Source organism: Uloborus diversus, chromosome 10 (assembly GCF_026930045.1).
Source record: "Uloborus diversus isolate 005 chromosome 10, Udiv.v.3.1, whole genome shotgun sequence".
In the NCBI taxonomy this organism is placed as follows: domain Eukaryota; kingdom Metazoa; phylum Arthropoda; class Arachnida; order Araneae; family Uloboridae; genus Uloborus; species Uloborus diversus.
Genome location: NC_072740.1, coordinates 53,516,759 through 53,537,600, shown reverse-complemented (window position 1 = coordinate 53,537,600; position 20,842 = coordinate 53,516,759). Strand labels below are relative to the sequence as shown.

Below are 20,842 nucleotides of genomic sequence, written 5' to 3'. Positions count from 1 at the left end.
CCCAAGTATAAAAGAGTCAAAAAAAAAAAAAAAACTCCATAAATGGGGTTAGTTGAAAAATAAATAACGTCCATGGTACAAAAATCAATCCTCTCTGCAAAATAACAACGTTTAATTAACGTTTCAAGGCTTCTATGGTTTGAGAAACACCCCCCCCCCCCCCTTTTTTTTTTCATCTTATATAACGTAAACATGATTTTATTGAATGCAATAATAGCCCTTTAATTATCTTCCAAAAAATAGTAACATTGTTATGATGTGCACAAATTGCAATGACATTCCTTCAAGAAATATGAATAGTTAAATTAAAAAAAAGTTTTTCATCAGTTGGGCCAACACTATAGTTTTGTAATTACAATCCCTTTTCGAAGGGTAGTTTCACCAGAAAGTAATTATTTTAAGTATTTGATAAAACTGTCAGTTTGTTTGATGAATTAGGTAATGTTATTTAGTTCTTTTTATCAAATTTTGAACAATAGGTAACAAAATAAGAAGGGTTGTTTATTTGGCAATGAGAACATGGTTAAATCCTTAATAACCCTAAGAATTTTTATTAAAGAATACTAATTTGTTAAATGTTAATTCAAATGAATTTGTAATTAATACTTTCAAGACCACTGCTATTTAATATTTGCTTAAATGTTCTACTTAACATTGCTAAAGCAGTTAAGAATATTTTGTCTTCTAAAAAGTGTTTTAATGTTGAGAACATGTAGAGTGAAACTGAATAGTTTAAACAACGTTTTTCAGAAGTAACAAGTTTTTTTTTTCTGTGCAATTTTTAAATGGAAGTGCCATTCTTCCTCAATTTTGAATAAGCTATAACTTTATTGTTTTAACTAAGTTATGCTTTCACAATACATTAAAATCTGAATTTTGTTTTAAATTCTTATTTAGTTTCTATTTTTAAGTGCATTAGTTTTTAGTGTATACTTGCATACTTTTTTTATTGCAACTTAGAAAAAGTAAAAATTAGGTTATAAACTCTAACAAAGCATTTATTAGATGCAGGATTATAGTTTCAGTTTTAGTTACTTAATTCAATTTCTTGACTCCAGATATGCTACATATATACAAAAGGCTGTCCATAAATGATGTCATTTTTTTTTAAATATTTGATCCCCTCTCCAGTGTCACACTACATAACAAAAATACCTTTATTTCAAACCATGATATGCAATGACTCTTCTTGCATGTTACACCCTCCTTTCCCCTTGTCAAATATTCAGAATTAAAACCCCTCTTTCCTCTCAAAGCATGACATCATTTGTAGACGACCCATAAGGGATAAAATGAAAGTAAAGAATAAAAATTCTATCAGTGCAAAAAATTTAGAGGCATATAGGAGGCTACAAGCACAAAACAGACAGCATTACCACACACATCAAGCACAATTTATTCCCAGTTGCGTGTCATAGACAATTTAATAAAATAAGCAAAATATATTCTGAAATTTCAGGGAATAATATGTATTATGTAAAATAATATGATACTTTGAAAGAAAGTAAAATTGCGTGAATACATTTTTAGTTTATCATTATTTATCTGCCTATTTGCAATAGCTGTCATAGCACACAAAAATTACCATTAAAAACAACAAAAAAGATTTCATTTAAAATACTCTATGTTTATTAACAAAATATGGCCCTATTAGGTACTATAAAAAACACAAGTAATACAATAATGTTTGCACAAAGCTAAACATTTTTAAGGAAAAATAAACATTTCTTCAAAATTCTTGATGTTATTAATATTGTTATACATTTTATCGAATTGTAAACAAGTATTATACTAACTGATTCTTTTTTTTTTACTCTTTCATTGTTGATAACTTTAAAATGAAAATTGAAAACCATACGATAATTATAAGACTAATTTCTCCTACTTGCCATTGGCAGAAGTTCACATATTGAGAAAGTCAACATGTTTACATAAAAACGAGCTGATGTGTGCATCACATGACTTCCTTTTACTCCAATTTAATGTCATTTCCCCATTATTCGCTATTTTAATGTGATTCAATATTTATTCTCTAAATATCACCAACAATGGCCAAATTGAAACCAAAAAAAAAAAAAAAACTCCGCCAAATTTGTCGCCAAGTTGGCGACAAAACTTGGCGACCAAAAGACTGGCGATATATCGCCAAGTGTCCGACAAATTATAACGCCACTTGAGTTTACATCGAAATTAACAATGATTTCCCCCCAAAAAGGTGCAAAAGACCCCCTTAGGAACATCCGAAAGCAACCAAAAGGGGAGGTGCACAACTAGACCCCACTACAAGTCTATGTACCAAATTTCAACTTTCTAGGACATACCATTTTTGAGTTATGCGAGATACATACGCACATACGCACATACGCACATACGCACATACACACATACATACAGACGTCACGAGAAAAGTCGTTGTAATTACCTCGGTGATGGTCAAAATGGATATTTCGCGTGTCTATACATTCTTAGGCACTTTTCCGCATGTGGTCGAATCGAAAAAAAAACTCAACATTCATTTGGGGGTGAGCAAAATGGAAATTAAGGGCGATTTTTGAGTGAAAATTTTTTCGCGAATACAATACTTCCTTTTTTGTAAAAGGAAGTAATAAAAAAGGAAGTTCATCTAATTAGTAGTAAAAGGTAATATAAAACAAATCAAACAAAAGAAGCAATACTAAACAAAGTAATAAGTATGTCCACTGAAAAGCTACAGCAGAGGAATTGATGAAGCACACATAAGTACAAATCTCTCTATTGTATAACAATTCGGTATTAAAACATGTAAAAAAAAACAGCAATTCTTCAAGGCTTCTTCTGCAAAATCGCACCAACAGCAATTGATTGCTAATCAATCCTAAAATGGACACCAGGAAAAGAAAAAATATAGAAATTAGTTGCACATAAAACATGTATTTTTATCAAAATTATGCAAAAATATTTTATTAGTAAGCAAACAAAGAGGCTGTCCTGCAAAAAGTAATAAATAGCTTAATAATATTTACATATCTTAGAATTAAGAGCTACAAATAAAACAAACTCCAAATAGTTCAAATTTTCTTTCAATTTCCCTAGTTTTGAATTATCAAGAGTAGACTGTGGTAATCTTATACACTTGTGAATATGCATACAAAAGCAAGTTTATCTAATGTAGTGGTAAGCAAACCAAACCAAACAAAAGAAGCAGCTCTAAACAACTAATATGTGTCCACTGAAAAGCCACAACAGAGGAATTGATGGAGTACAACACACCAAATCTCACTGTCATGAAACCATTCGGTATTAACACATGCAGAAGAAACAGCAATTCTTCAAGTCTTCTTCTGAGAAATTGCACCAACAGCACGGTCCTAAAACAAACATCAAGAAAAGAAAAAAATGCAGTCATTATTTGTTTAAAATACATATTTGTATCGAAATAATGTGCAGATACATTTTATAAGTAAGCAATTATACCTGCATACAGAGAGACTCTCTTGCAAGAAACAATGGACAGCTTAATACATACATCTGTTGTAAATTAGAAGAACTACAAAAAAATCAAACTCTTGTTCAAGGTCCCTGAGCTTTAAGTTATCGAGTCAACTATACTACCCTAATATACTTACGAAATGCTTATAGAAGGAATGTCATCTAATGCAGAGGTAAGTGAAAATATAACATCAAACCAAATAAAAGAAGCAGCTCTATACAACTACTATGTGTCCACTGAAAAGCCACAACAGAAGAATTGATGAAATACAACACACCAAATCTCACTGTCATGAAACCATTCGGTATTAACACATATGCAGAAGAAACAGCAATTCTTCAAATCTTCTTCTGAGAAATTGCACCAACAGCAAGTGATTGCGAAGCACGGTCCTAAAACAAACATAAAGAAAAGAAAAAATGTTGTCATTAGTTGTATAAAATACATATTTTTATTAAAATTATATACATATCCATTTCATTAGTAAGCAAGCAAACATTCGTGCACACAGATAATCATACCAAAAAACTATAAATATAGTAGAATCTCGAAAATCTGAGGTAATTGGGGCTAACGCCACCTCGGATTACTGAAAACTTGGATTATCCAGAAATATTTCCAGATTAAAATTTCAGACTTTTTGATGTCGTAAGGAGCACTTTTACTTCCTCATGTAAAGAGGAACCATTGTCTTCACAAAAAATATTATCACTAAAATTTCAGAATAAATTTCTTTTAATTACCTTTAAACGAATTTCGAAAAAAAAAAGAAAATTCTGTGTATGTATTTAAGTATGCAAATGTGTATGTTAACAAGCCTGCATTTTGACAGTTCCCAAATCCATTTCTATAAGTTTTGTCATTACGTCTATATGTGCTTGTATATCTGTCGCATGAGACATTATCGGTCACTTGTAAGGTTTAAGTTATTGAATATACGACTTGTGCAGTGTCAAGTTATGAAAATTCTTTTTTTTTAGTCCTATCGGGTGTTCCTAAAGGCATGTTTATACGTTCTTTGTGGTTAATCAATGTCAGTTTTACGTATCAAGTTATGAGATGCAAATCATCTCTCAATCCATATTTAGCAGTCTGTGAATATTTCGTGGCAGTTCTCTTTTCATACTGTTTACTCATATAGAATACTTTTTACAAATAATGCTAAGCACACAAGCATTTGAATGCACACAGATTCAACCAGCAGAAATCTACGAAAATGACTCTGACTTCTCAAATCCACAATATCAAAGATGCTACAAAAAAAATGTGGGGCAATCCTAAACTTCCAACTCATAGAATATTTACATTTTACATATCATGTTGGGTTTTTTTTTCTCACAACTTTCTCAAATTCTTCATTTTTTTTGTGACAATGAAAGCAAATATTCTAAATTGAATAAGCAGAATGGCATTAATATCACAGTACAAATGGTATCTTTCACCGATTCAGAATGCAATTTGATGAAATTCGTGAGAGTCCGTCGCAGATTAGTTTCAGTGTGTGGTTTTGACATTCTTGCATGAGTTTTAGACCCAATGTGGATTCAATAAACGTGTAAGGATTGCATGTTTCTCGAGTTCATTTAGCATTATTACTAAGAACATTTAGCAAAATAGTAGAAAAAGAAACAGATGTAAATTAAACACACAGAATTTCATGAACTGATTCAGTATTTTCATAATTCATAAGCAAGTAAACCCTGAATAACACTTTTAATAATGCATAAGAAAACCACTTACTGTTATATAAATAAACTTCCAACTTCTTAGAATATTATTTTATGCTTCTTCCGGTAGTTCAGAGAAGAATAAATCTTTTGCCCTTTGCACATAGACACATGCATTCAATTTAATTACATAAAAACACTAATATTTACCACTACAAAATGTACATTTTTATGCACACATGCCAGAATGCAACAACGTGCTTCGTTTCATACAGCAAACCTACAATATTTCGAACCTTCGACCGAAATCACGCCAAAGTACCAACCTTCAGTTCAAATTCGGTGCTTGGCGAGAAGGCATTTTAACCACTTCCCTTTTGTTTTCCGGGCCTGACATTAATTTGCAATGTATTCTATTTACAGTTTGGCAATGGTCCCGTCAGCTGTCGGTCTGCTAGTATTTTGATCAACTACGCAGTGTTAGTAGTGCTATAAAAACTTGTTTTATTTAAGGATAACTGGACTTCGTATGCATCATGAACATGCTTTGGGCTTATACAGACTTATGACTGCATGAAAAATACTGAGAAAAGGGGAAAGTAAAAAGAGAATGAGTTTTCATCATGTTTCTAAGGAACTAAAGAGGCTTAAAACCATGAAAATACAATTATAAAGAGAGTATTTCGTATTAAATGCATCGTTCATCATTCTTTTCCAACGTTTCTTAGTTAAAAACTTTCAAAAGCTCTCTTTTTTTTAAATAGAAAGAAGAGTTTATAAGCCGCATAAAAGCAAGGGTTATTATACGCCGTAGTACCGAATTTTTGGTCGACTACAGCTCCCACAATGCACTGCCTGCGTTTTGTACCCAAAGTGACGTCAGGTGAATAGGGTCCGTTTTGCCTTGATGGCTGAAAGATGTGGCTTGGTTTGCCACTCCATCTTTGCTCCTGATATTTTCTTTCGTTTAGAGCTGTAACCGCAAGCACATCAGTTTTCATTTCAAAAATAATCGTAATCGCTTAAACCAAAACACATGCGAGAAAAGTTTCTTTCGTGGTTTTATAACTATGTGAAATGCATTTATATTATTTAATAACATTTCTTTAGTTGATGTTATGTATTTTTTAAAATCATTACACCATCGAAACAATTACTATGGCCGTATATTCGAGTTTTCGATCCCAAAATCTGAGATTGTTTTTGTTTCTTATGAAGTTAGGTGAAGATGGGTTTCCAAGAAAAGCTGTATTACATCGTTATTTTTCTGTTGTCAAACAAACAAACTTTAATTTAAATCCAAGCCGTATGGAGTATTTTAAACTATTATTATTAGAATTTTTTCATTGTTGCATTTTTTTTTTTTTAAATCCTTTCATTGCATATAAAACTGCGTTTTATCGTTTCACAATTTTTCATTGGTTTAACATAACTTTGCCTGAAAATTTCTAACGCTTGAAGTAATTATTTGATTTTATGCTCTATTCCAGTTGTTAAAGCTTCTCCGAAGTGCTTTCTGCGAACAATACATTCGTCTTCAATTGCTAATGCCAAAGATTACTACTCAATTTTAGGAATATCTAAGAACTCAAGTCAAAAGGAAATAAAAAAAGCATACTATGAAGTATGAATTGTGTACTTTTTTTTCATTCTTAGTGATTTTTAAGGGTGATTTAAGTGTTTGAAAGAGCATGTGGTTTGTGTTCAATTTAAAGTTTCTAATTTAAGGCATGACACAGTTTAAATTAAAAATACAAAACATCAGTTGTTATTTGCATACCTGTTCTTTAATATTCCCCTAATTTCACATGTCAATGTTTTTCTTTTAGTATTTAGTTAATTCTAACAGCCTTGCCCACCTAAACGGGGGGGGGGGGGGGAGGGAGGTGTCATATTGTTCGTGCTGCAAGGATTGCATGTTGCAATGCTGCACGGTAGCATTTAAAATAAAATTAGGCTGTAAGTAGTTAAATTATACATTAGTTTATTTTTTTTGCTATTATTTCTGAATAAAATATTCTCTGCCATAAAACCTTAACTTGATTGGAAAATATTTCCATACTTTTACCTGCTTGGCAGTATTTCCGCCTCTATAGTGCAATATTTGAATGTTATTTTGGGAGAAAATCATACAGATTTGAATTTTTGATGTTGACAGGGATGATTAAGTTTCGGTTATATACTGGAATTCCTTTATTGTGCAAAAATTGTAAACCTGGTATTGTCTGTTATGTTAAACCTTCCTTCCCACCTCCCAATTTTTTTCCCTCACTCTGAGTTTTCGGTGATTGTGTCATTGATTGTTAATAATATTCATTATGTAGACTTGTTAAAATACAATTCTAAAATTATTTTCCGTTAATGAACTTTTTTATTCACTGTTTTTGTACTTTTAACAGCTTTTACTTAAAATTGGTGCTGTATGAAAAAGTATTGCTAGTATATGCAATGGCTTTTAAAGATCTATGACACTTGCATAAATTTAAACTAGCTAAAACGATAACAGTGAATGTAAAACCTAAAAAATTATCGCTCATTATTGCAAAAGGATTACACACATACGTGAGCAAAGCGTGCAAACAGCTTAACCTGCAACAGATAAAACTAGGTTACACCAAAAAGACAGGTGAGAGGAGAAGAATATTGTCAAGACTAGTTCAGGTCACTTGTTTACTCACAAAAGTAGTGAAGATTTCAGTAAGAACGGTAGATCTAAAAATCAGTAAGTTGTGTAGATCTGAAGCAGTAACTAGTGTAGATCTAAAAATCAGGTTTTAACATGTTAGATTTCAGTGACTTATGAAGATTTGATGTCATTGGAAGCGAGGAGGAAGAGAGAAATAGGGAATATCTAAAAATAGATTTTGCACTTATTAAGTTAAAATGTGCACATTTATCTACTTTCAGTTAATCATTACCGATTTTTTTTAAAGTGTAAAAGACCGTGGATATTCTGCTCGGAAAAATAGTAACTGGCCATCATTTTTAAATACTTGACGCATTTACAAAAAAATCTTTGCCGAGTGCCGAAACGAGCGATTACTGATGATTGTGGTAGTCTGATGTATCAGAGATTAGAAGAAAAGATGTTAATAGAAACTGGCTCTAACCGGAACTCTCCTCTCATGGAGCGATTTTGTAGCAACCCTGTGTTGATCAAAGAACAAAGAGAAGAAGTTTTGTGTTTGCTGCTTCTCGCAGTGCACATGTTTGTTTGTGCGTGATGCCACCAAGTGCTGATTTGACAGACTTGTGCTGGCTCATATTTTCACACTTTTTTTATATTTCAGCCAGTAAAGAATTGCTTATTTGCTGTGTTGTAGATTGTAGCGACTTGTACGGAATTATAGCTACTCCTACTCGGCTACTCCTACTCGGTCGTTATTCCTATAGGGGTGCTAATGCAAATAAAAATCTTTTCTCTCAGCGAAACAGTAGATTTTTTTATTTCGCTCTAAATGCATATTTTAAATTCATCCATTTTCCTTTGTGGAAGGGGAACTTTTGTTTTGCTCCAGTTGTAATGTGTACTTGATTTAATATTTTTTTTCACTTTTAGGGAAGGTTAGAATTTCTGTTTCGTTTTCAGTGCATAAGGAGTATTTTGATAAAAACCTATTTTCTTCTGCGGTGTTGGATTTTTTATTTTTAAAACTAAAATGTGTATTTTAATGAAACTTTTTTTTAATTGGAAGGGGGGGGGGGAGACTTTGTTGGAGTTGAAAAATGCATAGATTAAGTTTTTTTCCCTTTATGGGAAGGGGGAGGGGGGCGATTTTTATTTTTATTTATTTGTTCATTTTTTCCTAATCACATGCTTGTTTCAGTTTCATTTTTTCTTTAGGAAGGGGAGAGAGGGAAGACACATCCTTTTTTTTTCTAACTGTAATGCATATTTTAATTAAATTATTTTTTTCTTTGTATCTCGTTTCTTCCAATATTGAATAGGTGATGTATCTGTATTTGTCTGGTATGAAGAATAACTGATAAATACTGAAAATTTCTAAAATTACTACTGAAAACTTTAATATGTGAGTGACATCTCTGGCTTATGACTATTACAGTCAACTCTCTGTAACTTAAAGCTATATAACTCGAATACTCCTGCATCTCATAGTTTTCATTGGGTCCTCTTGAAAAGGCTGTGGGAACTTCTTATAACTCAAAAAACTTTTGCCAGTCCCTTTGGACTTGGAGTTATCAAGACAAGAGTTGACTGTTCTAACAATTCAAAAGGTTGTTTAAACATTTTTGTATTTGCCAGTCTGTATTTTTTTCTTGATAATATATGTATATTTATATATATCTTTTTTTCAGTTAGCTAAAAAGAACCACCCAGACATAAATAAAGGGGATCCAGAAGCCGAAAGAAAATTTCAAGAAGTTTCTGAAGCATATGAAGTAATTATAGGGCTGTATTTATTAATGATTAACTATATATTACTTTTCTAAAAAACACTGGGCGGCATGGATTATTCTTGTGGCAATATTCCTGATATTTCTTATATTAATCGACCTCCTGAATCTAAACATGACCCAATTTCCCTCCATCTCCCACCTTTTTCTGGAGAACCCTCCCCTTTGTTTTTTGTTTTTTTATAATTTTATGACAATGATTTTGATTTAGAGCTAGGAGAGAGTATAACTTTACCTGTTTTATTTCTTCTGATGGGTTATAAAGGTGAAAAGTTCAGCTATATAAATACTTGTAGCAAGGAAGGAGACTTAACCTTTAAGAACACAGACGGCGTATTAAGTACGCTACTCAGCAAGAAAGCAGCTAAGAACCTGGCCAGATTAAGGCATGGACACATGGGGCATGGGCCCAGGGTACCATCATTTGGGGGCACCAAGTCTGTAGGTAAGGTTTTAATTAGAGTAATTTCATATCACACCATAGCAACACGTAAATGATAAAACTAAAAAAAAATACCCCCCCCCCTAAATATATATAAAAACGGTGCTTCACTGTATTAATATTTTTACTTTTGGACATAAAAGTATTTAAATTGTATTACTTAGTAGTGAATTTACAAAATTCTGCTGTAATTATTTATTCAATACCTTACCCAAATACAATCCTCTTTTTAAATAAAGCATTGATTTATAATCATTAAAATTAAAGATAACCAAAAAAATATTAGGTGAATTCTGCACAATTCTACATTATACAAATTGCATATAGGGTGATAAACATGGGTGCAAGACCTTCCGTCTTAGGAGGGATTTCCATCTTGATGAAATTTCTGAGATGAAGGGTGAGACGGAAACCAATTCAATGATTTTTCTTCAGGTTTTACTTGGAAAAAGAAAGGAAAATTAGGTATTTGTAAGAACATGTTTTATTTATCATACCGTTCTATAACCACAAATTTACATCGACATTCTCTCAGTTTTTCGCTATGGGCTTGTTTTGTTTGCTATGTGCTGCTGGAGGCATGGCTTTTAGACATGCTCTGTTTCTCTTTTTTTAAGGAAGCTCTGTTACTGCAAACTCACTGCATAGCATCGACATTTCTGCATAATGGTTGCAAATTAATAAAAGAAAAACCATAAACGAGAAAAATTTTGAAAGCATGGAAATTAAAAGTGCCAAATACAAAGAAAAAGCTACTTTGAGATCGGTTTCGTTAGTATTAAAAATCTCAATTGTTTTTTTTTTTACTAAAAATATTTTCCGTCTTGAGCACATCAGCAAACTTGCACCCATGGTGATAAATATAAGCCTGTTTCAAACATTTTAACTAGTCTCATGAGTATGTAAGCAGGGTCCAAAGCTCTATGTGTTATTGCAGCAACGTCTGAAAGTTTTTGACTGTGACTTACAGAGTAGTTTGCAGCAAAAAAAAGAAGAAAAATACAAAATGTAACTTTTTATATAGCCCTCCCCCCATCCCTAAAGTGATAGTTTGGGAAATAACAGGCATACAAAACAATTTAAACACAAAAAGTTTGACCTTGACTAATATTCACTGATATATGACATGCTGCATTTTTTGACCCAAGGTCGCCCATATGCAAAAATTTAAAGGGGAGACTCGGATATTTACCCATGGTTCAGCAGGATATTTCCCCCATAGAAACTGATTTCAGTAGAGATGAGAGTTATTAAAATTTGACATTTTTAATAGCTTATTCATTAATTGCTGGAGAAGAAATGTTTTTACATTTTTGCAAAGAAAAAAGTACTAAAAGCAAGGAAGTTCTAATTTCAAGGGGGGGGGGCTTGAGACCCCACTTGCCCCCCCCCCATATGGGCGCCTTTTGACCTATACCTTTTGTGACCTCTACAATTTTACACTCCTAGTTCTCAGGGGTCATGTAGTGATTTAATATAATTGTTTTTTTTCCCCTTTCGTCTTTGCCTCTCAAAGTTTTCCGAAATGATGAACCAACCACATTTTGTGAGCTTTGATAATATTTTTTAAAAATCAAGTATTGTTCTTTTGCTGACCTCTGACATGCTAAACCTCTTTAATGTAGGTTTCTGTAATTACTGAGGAAGCAAAATAAAAAAAATTTGCATCTAATTTTTTGAAATATACTGATTATTTTTATCTTAAGGTTTTAAGTGATGAAACCAAACGAAAACAATATGATCAGTGGGGCACAACTGAAGATTATGCAAGATCTGGTCCTGCTGGTGGCGGCTTTCAAGGCTTTTCCTCTTCTATGGATCCTGAAGAGCTGTTTAGAAACATATTTCAAGGGTTCCGAACCGGGTTCCCAGAATCCGATTATGCAGAATCAGAATTTGGTTTTGGTTCTCATGAAGTAGGTTTAATCTTTCGTAGTTTTTCTCATCATCAGTGACCGCTCATATACTTCTGTTTTTTGTACCCTTTTCAATTATGCCAAAATATTTGAGGTACCTGTCAGAGTTATGGAAAAGTTGATGGAAGAGAAGAAATTTTGTAAAAAATTATGTGGGTGTATTAATGTTAAAAAGAAAATGATATCTTTAAAAAATAATAAATAAATAAAATAAATTTTTTTTAAAGATAAATTGTCTGCATTCCAAAAATTTGGCTGAGTAAAATGAAAAGTCCTTAGAATAAGATTTAAATGTAATGTATTTACAGCATTAAATGGAAATATTGATGTTGAAAGAAGCTTTTATGTTACGTAACAACTAAACATGTTTAGTTGTTATTTTGAAAGTTTCTGAACTTTCCTAAGCCGTTTTAAAATCCTGTATGTCATTGGTACCCAATCTTTGGTCAGCGAGCCATATGTGGTCTGCAAAGCTGATCCATGGATCCATTTTTATGTTCAAAGTGAAGAATCTAAAAATATATTCTGAGACCTTCCAAAACAACTGATCATCTTCTTTCAGTGTTATGAGTGATTATTGCAAATTTGAAGCCAAGTTGTCTTAAATTGGCTTCTTAGAAACAGATGCAAACTATGTAACAATAAAATAAGCTTGAAGTAATAGTAATTTTTGGTTTATAGTTGTCTTTAATTTTCTTTGTTTTCCCCTGCTATCTAGAAAAAAATTTAATTACATATCTTTTTTGTCTTGCGCAATTCATCTTAATACGAGGCGTGGCCCAGGGCTGAAAAAAAAAAAGGTAGGGCACCATTGCTCTATGTTATCCTGAATTTTTGATTTTCCAAAGGAGATTTGGACCTCATCACTTCCGCTAAATGAAATTCTACTCTAGTTAAATGTATGAATGCTCTATTTCTAGTAGTTCTTTTACTTAATTAGTACTTAGTAGAATCGGGTGGGGTAAAGTGGTCATAAAACAGTAGGTTTTCAACTCGGGTGGATAATAAATACAATAAATTCTTTACACACTTCAACTTTTTTTGTTGTTATTTTACATTGCATTATTAAAGAACATTACTTTAATTTTAGGAAAAAGAATGTTGATTTAATTAGTTTTATAGCCTTTTCTTTTCCCTATGTATTTATGACCACTTTACTCCATGGGGTGGGGGAAAGTGGTCATAGTTAAGAATAAATGCAAAACCATTATAAAGAACCCTAATATTTGTTACAAGTATATGCACTAGTATATGTGTGTATAGACGTGTGTGTATATAGAGTATATGTGTCATGTAAACATGAGTAAACACGTTCATTATATGAGTGAATACACTGCGTTGCAAAAGTTTAGACAATGATGTTCTTTAGCTGTAGAATTTAGAATTGCGATAGTAGAAATACAAGTCTTCAAACATATTCAGAAACACTCTTTTGAAATACCATAACAAAAATACAATTGTTTGATATGCTTTAACAATACTGTTTTGGATAAAAATAGAAATTTGCTTGCTGCAAAAGTTTAGACTCTGTTATGAGTTTCTGTGAAATTTTTTTCGTATATGCAAATTTAAAAGAGATGACATCACAGACCTCTTGTACTTAAGGTCTGCCAACAATAACACTTGGTAGTCGAGATGCCATGAGCTGAGCAGATTAAAGCGGATGAGGTAACTAAGATTTGGCAGTTGAAAGCTGAAGGTAAGCTTGTTCCTGAAATTTCGGCTATTATTAATAGATCAAAGAAACCTATTTATCGAGTTTTATCAAGTCACTGCAATTATAAAGCAAAATGCAGATCTGAGAGACCGCATGTGATGAATAAACGGGATGATCGTCAGATCCAAAGAGTAGCAAGTACCCAACAAATGACTTTTCGGGAAGTTCAAAGCTCCTTTGGGCTTTCGGTATCAAAGGATACGATTCGTATTCAAATTTTGGAAACAGGGACAATGGTTCACTGCAAAATGAAAAAGAAACCAGCGCTAAAGCCACATCATAAATCACAACAAATGTTGTGGGCTTGAAATCATATGTCATATGGATCGAAATGGATATCAGCAATATTTAGCGACAAAAAAAAGTGGAATCTAGATGGTCCAGATGGCTGGACATCGTACTGGCATGACTTACGGAAGGATCCCAGATGTTTTTTTAGTCGCCGACAAGGTGGTGGTTCTGTGATGGTTTGGGCAGCGTTTTGCTACAATGGATAAGTGTCTTTGACCTTTACCAGTGGTCGCCAAACATCACAGCATTACACTAAGACACTAAAGGGTAATCTCCTACCATTTGCTGAGCTTATAGGGGGGCCCTCAGTGGGAATTTTAGCAAGACAATGCTTCAATTCACACTGCAGGGAACACAAAATCTTGGTTAAATTTAAATAATATAAAAGTTCTCAATTGGTCAGCGTGTAGCCCAGACCTCAACCCTATAGCAGGCATCGCAGCGTTCCTATATTCCTATATTTTCCTATATTTCTGAAAAAGTTCCTATAATTCCTATATTTTCCTATATTTTCAGTTTCCGATTCCTTTTTTTTTTTTTTACTTTTCCCCTCGACTTTTGGCTACCACCTTTTCCGCGGTCCACGTGCAGCCGCCATTTTATCTTTCCTACTGTGCAGGGCTCCCAAATGGTTCGCTTTTCCCGCCAAAGTCCGTGTTTTATGGTAAAGTCCGCTTTAGACTTTTAACATTATGGTCTGATTAGTTCGCTTTTATATTGTTTTTACTTAAATATCAGATTTTAAAAGTTTTTCATTTCGTTAAAAGTTCTCCCAAGCACTCCGCCGCAGCGCGTGTTAAACAAAGTTCGTACGCTCATGAAAAACCTTGAAAAGTTCTTGGGGGGGGGGGGGGGGGGGGGGGGGAGGGGAAGGTCACACACACACATTTTCTAGTGTTTGAAAACCTTGAAAAAGTATAAAAAGTTTCTTTATTGCTTGAATTTATTTATTGTTTGGATTGTGCTTGTAATTCTTTTAAAAATATTTCATTAGTGCAATTTTCTGAACATATATATTCGATATGATTTATCGCGAAAAATTGCTTTCGTGTTTGAGGTTTCAATCCTTTTGCATCTTGTTAATATTTTGATTCTTTTTACAATCCAAAGTGATTTTGACATGTGCTTACCTTAGCTTAGCTTATTTTTCGTTTAATTTCAATAATTAATGAAGGAATTATTTTGGAAACCATGGCAACATTGAACTTACTCGGCTCGGACGCGGAAAAATGCTTCTCGCTTTTGAAATTTCAATCCTTTTGCATCTTGTAAATATGTTGATGTTTTCCACAATTAGAAGTTATTTTAGTATATGCTACTTTAGTGTAGTTTATTTTTCATTTGATTTTAATAATTAACGAAGGAAATATTTTGGAAACCATAACAATAACATTGAGCTTATTCGGACTTCGCAGAAAATTGCATCTCGCGTTTGAAATTTCAATCCTTTTGCATCTTGTGAACATTTTGATGTTTTTGGCAATTTGAAGTTATTTTGGTGTATGTTTCTATAGATTGGCTTATTTTTCGTTTAATTTCAATAGTTAGCCAAGGAAATATTTTGGAAACCATAACAATAACATTGAGCTTATTCGGACTTCGCGGAAAATTGCATCTCGTGTTTGAAATTTCAATCCTTTTGCATCTTGTGAACATTTTGATGTTTTGACAATTGGAAGTTATTTTGACATATGTTTTTATAGATTAGCTTATTTTTCGTTTAATTTCAATAATTAATGAAGGAATTATTTTGGAAGCCATGGCAACATTGAACTTCTCGGATTTCGCAGAAAAATGCTTCTCACGTTGGAAATTTTAATCCTTTTGCATCTTGTAAATATTTTGATGTTTTCCACAATTGGAAGTTATTTTGACATATGCTACCTTAGTTTAGCTTATTTTTCGTTTAATTTCAATAATTAACGAAGGAAATATTTTGAAAACAATAACAACATTGAGCTTATTCGGACTTCGCGGAAAATAATTTTAATTCTTTTTGCATCTTGTGTTTTTTCTGCATTTAGATGTTTTTGACAATTGGAAGTTATTTTGACATATACTACTTTAGATTAGCTTATTTTTCATTTAATTTCAATAATTAACGTAGGAATTATTTTGGAAACCATGGTAACATTGAACTTACTCGGACTTCGCGGAAAATTGCTTTTAATGTTTGAAATTTCAATCTTTTTGAATCATGTAAATATTAAAATATTTTGCCCAATCGAATGTTATTTTCCCATATTCCAACTTAGATTAGCATGTTTTAGGTTTAATTTAGTAGAAAATAAATAAATTTATTTTATGGGAAGCATGCCAACATTGAACTTGGTTCGTGAAAATTTGCTTCTCTGAGCTTTCAATCTTTTTGCATCTTATAAATATTTTTATATTTATGGCAATTAGAAGTTATTTTGACATGCTACGTCAGATTAACTCGATTAAATTTTTACTTAAATAACTAAAAAATTAATATTTTTTGTGTTGTTTAATTCAAGCTTATTTAGTTTTCCAAACATAATTTTGATTATCATTAGCTTATTTTCGGTTATTACTGTTTTTTTGTGTGGGAGGGGGAGGGGTATTAAATTTAAACAATTGAGCACATAACATTTTAAAGTAGCGTCTGTATATGAAACAAAGTTGAATTATGTAATTATATGAAGTTGAATTTGTACATCATTTCATTGTCATGATGCCTGCTGCTGTTGTTGTCGTGTGCCAAGTAGGCTGGCAATTTGAGGTGCACTGCTTCACTTTTCCAACTGTAGAGTAATTTGGTGTGAAGTCCGACTTCTACAGTACACACATGCCATAAGGACCCGTTTATAGGGGACAAGGACAGGAGAGAGAAAGTACGTCCATGCCCGAGCCGGGATTCGAACCCGAACCTTCCTATCGCAGTCAGACTTCTCTGACCACTAGGCAAGGCAGGCGGCATGATGCCTGCTAAAGGGGGGAATTTGTTTCCCCCCCCCATAAAAGTTCAAAGCACTCATGAACCTGCAATCATGGATTATTTTTTTTAATGTAAGCTTTATGATTCTTGAAAATATACTTTGAATATGAAAATTGCAAAACTATGCCTCATGTGATCTGCTTCTCTTTGTGATTGAGAATTTCAGACATTTTTAGGGAAACTTTCAATACAGTAGATCTGTTTGGTGTGTGATGGATTCATATCGGTGGAGAAGGGATATAAATGCTATTAAAGAAGCATTACAATACAGAAAAACACAAAAATAATTTTAAACTATAGAAAGATGAAACACAGCTTCATCTATCCTTCAGTGAGACTACCAGCATCCCTGGTTCAATTCAAAATGTATCATTACGCCCATTTAGTTCTATGGAGGCTGCCTTAAGTGCTGCGCTAAGTGCCTCCCCCCCCCTCCCATCCAAATGTTTGTGTAAATAATATTATTCAATGGATAAAAAGATCAGTTGTGCAGAAGGTGATAAAGGAATTGTATCATTAAAAATCAGTATTATGGTTAATTAACAAATTATTTTCAGGGATTTAGCAGCAGGCAGCTAATTTTCCTTTTGATGCTTCCTTGTGTTTAAATGAATGGTCCTCTCAAGATCCTCTTTTTAATCCTAACTGGTCCTCTTTAGTCCTCTTTTACCCTTTTCTAAAACTAAAATGTGTTGAGAGCCCTGCATTAGTTTTCATTTTATCTGCACAATTGCATTCGATCCTCATTGATTTGGAGGCTTTGGTATGAACTTAAAGAAACGGTTTTGATTACTAAAATGCAGTTTCCTAACGACTTCTCATTTATTTATTTTGAAGTAATTTAAAAACCTATTTTAACTTAAATTTTCCAAAATGCATGTTTTTGTAAACAAGTGCAAGGTTCTGTTTATTAATTTTTTTTATGAAAGTAGTAAAAACTAACCCCCCCCCCTCACTTTTTGTACTTTAAAACTTTGGGACAGTGGTGGCCACCAAGTTTTTTAGGTCTGGATTATTTTGCTTTAATGACCAAATATTTCTAAATCAAATATATATTTTACTGGGTGTCCTTCAAAGTCATGGGAAATCGTGGATTTCAACTATGATCGAATTTGGTACTGAAAAGTCAGGATTTTCAAGGGGAAAAAATGGTCAAAAAGTATCATATCAGAGATTTTTCTGAAAAAAAAACACAGTATACATTTAAATTTTTAATTTGCATACATTTAAATTTTTACCTGAACACTTTTTTCTAGAAAAGAAAAGGAAATTCACAATAATTTCTTTTTCACAAAAATAAAGAAAATTCACAAAAAATATTTTGCTTTTTCGCATAACGGGGACTTAAAAAATGAAACCTGGATTGACCCCTGATATTACTGTGACATGTGACTTTGATTTCAGCATAGCACATGTTTCAACAACTTATAAAACTTTAAGTTTGGCTTTTACTGCATTGTCAAGTGATAACATAAATTAGAACAGAACTTCACGAATTTCATTCTACTGCACAGCTTGCCCATCGCAGTATCGGATCATGCAAAATCTTTCATTAAAAATTAGATTAGTGACACAACTATTTTAAGAAAGATTTGTGTTCATCTGCAAAAAGTTTCGTCTATTTTTTTTTTATTTTTAAAGAAGTATGCCTTAATATGTTTAGTACAAATTACAGTTTTACGCTCTTTTACTGTTTGTAAAATTGATTTTGTGTGTATTTTTAGACTTATTTATGCGTATGTATTGCACTTATGTCAGGTAGTGTAATTACATGTTTTTAATCGAATAGTAGTATTGCATTTTGAAAAAAAATGTCATACTGGCGAGCTTTGTTATCGAAATTCCTGTATATCCTTTTTTTTTCAAAATATTCCTATATTATTTAGAAAAATTCCTATATTGTTTGCAGAAAATTCCTATATTTTCCATCGAATTCCTATATTTTTTTCAGAAAATTCCTATATTTTCCTATATTTTTGTTGGCAAATGTCACTTCTATCCCTGCCCTATAGAGAATCTTTGGGGCGTCATGTGTCGCAAAGTTTACAGCAATGGTATACAATACACTTCTGTATTGGAACTTAAGAAATCTATTGAGGAAGTATGGTACGAAATTGAGCCCCAAACCATGCAAGATTTAGTTTCTTCGATGGAAACTCATATTTATGAACTAATAAGGAAGAATGGATGCACAAGCAGATTTTAAAACTGTTTTATTTAATTTTTATTTCTTTTGTGTCTAAACTTTTGAGACAATGTTAATTTTTTGTTACAATGTAAAAACTTGTAAAATCCACTAGTCAACTTTTCATTGCTATAAATATTATATAGTATGCATAGCACACTAAAGTAGTCTTAGGAAAACTGAATAAATAGATTTCGAAATCTGTGTGAATTTGTTCATTGTCTAAACTTTTGCGTCGCACTGTATGTTGACATCAGATACATGCATGTACTTGCCTACTCAAGTATATATATGCATACACGAGTATATAAGCATGTATACATGATTACCTACAGGAGTTTATATGTGTCTACATGAGTATATGTGTCATGTGTATATATGTGTCACAAGTATATACGTGTATAAACGAATATCATGTGCATTAATGCAGTTGTATCTGGAGTATACACGTGCATACCTGAGTATATACGTGTAAATAGTAGATGTATATACGCATATATAAGTGTACATACGGGTACATACATAAGTGTATACACAAGTTAATTTGGATGCATCCAGTGCATGTTTGTACGTGTCTGCTCACGTATATAAATATGGAAGCATGAGTATATACGTATGTATACGTGTAAACACAATTATATACATGAAATGGTGTATATACATGCATTCACGTGTATACACCAGTACATATATGTATGCACAAGTATATATGCTTATATACATGTATGTCTACAGAGTGAATCCAAGCTCTTGGGCAAAAATCTAAGGGGTGTGAGAGGGGAGGGTAAGAAGCAAAGAATCATAAGGAACTTATGATCGCGGACGCGCTACATGCACACAAAGCCAGAAACTGATGGATGCAAAACAGGTCACAAATCTGTTGCACTAAGATGATTTTACTCAACATTTTCGTTTTTAAGAAATATTTAGAGCAATTGTTAAAAGTTATGGCCTGTAGTAGTTCTAATACACGCATCGCAACAGAGAGTATTTTGTGATTGCGACGCATGTATTACAGCTGAAAACCGCAAATTTCATCAATCACTTTAAAGCTTTCTTAAGACCTAAAATGTTGTGTAAAATTGTCTTTGTGTAACAAATTTGTGACCTGTTTTGCATCCATCAGTTTCTGACATTGCGTGCATGTAGCGTGTCAATCATTTTGCTTGTGACCATATGTTCCTTACGATTCTTGCCTCTTATCCTCCCCTCTAACACCTTTTAATAATTTTTCCAAGAGTTTAAACTCACCCTGTATACTTGTATATCATATGCTTGTATGTATATACGTGTCTACCTGAGTATATAAGTGTTCGTATACATACGAGTAAAAGCGAGTACATACGTGTCAGATGTATATCTGTATAGATAAAAATATTTGCAGATACCCATATACGTATTGGTGCATTTATGTGAATACGTCTATATACATGCCCACACGAGTATATGCGTATGCATACGCATATACACATATATTTAGCCCCGTTTACTGTAAAAACAATACATATTAAGTGAAATTAATATTTAATTCATATCTGCTTTATACTCAAAGATTAAGTCACATTAGAAGAACAATATTCGTTAAGCCAAATATTATGCCCACTTTACCCCATCTTACTGAAATTGTTCTAAAATATTATCTAAAATAGATTCAGCTAACTGCTAATGATTAAGCATTCTTAAGACATGTAGGAAGCTTCCTGTGCTATCAATCTGTTCATAATTCTAACAAACAAAATTTCCCAAGGAAGTTAAAAGAGGTGTTTAGATTTTAAAATTT

At 32.5% G+C, this 20,842-nt stretch overlaps 1 protein-coding gene across 1 annotated transcript in view; it reads left to right on the top strand.

Annotated features, from left to right (window-relative positions):
* The first annotated feature begins 6,163 nt into the window (after window positions 1–6,163).
* LOC129231286 (protein tumorous imaginal discs, mitochondrial-like) overlaps window positions 6,164–20,842 on the top strand; it is a 44,659-nt gene continuing 29,980 nt past the window's right edge. The window contains exons 1-4 of the mRNA XM_054865574.1: window positions 6,164–6,442; window positions 6,627–6,760; window positions 9,454–9,537; window positions 11,701–11,910. Coding sequence (XP_054721549.1) covers window positions 6,295–6,442; window positions 6,627–6,760; window positions 9,454–9,537; window positions 11,701–11,910 — 576 coding nt within the window. The 5' untranslated portion in view covers window positions 6,164–6,294. The remainder of the gene's footprint in view (window positions 6,443–6,626; window positions 6,761–9,453; window positions 9,538–11,700; window positions 11,911–20,842) is intronic.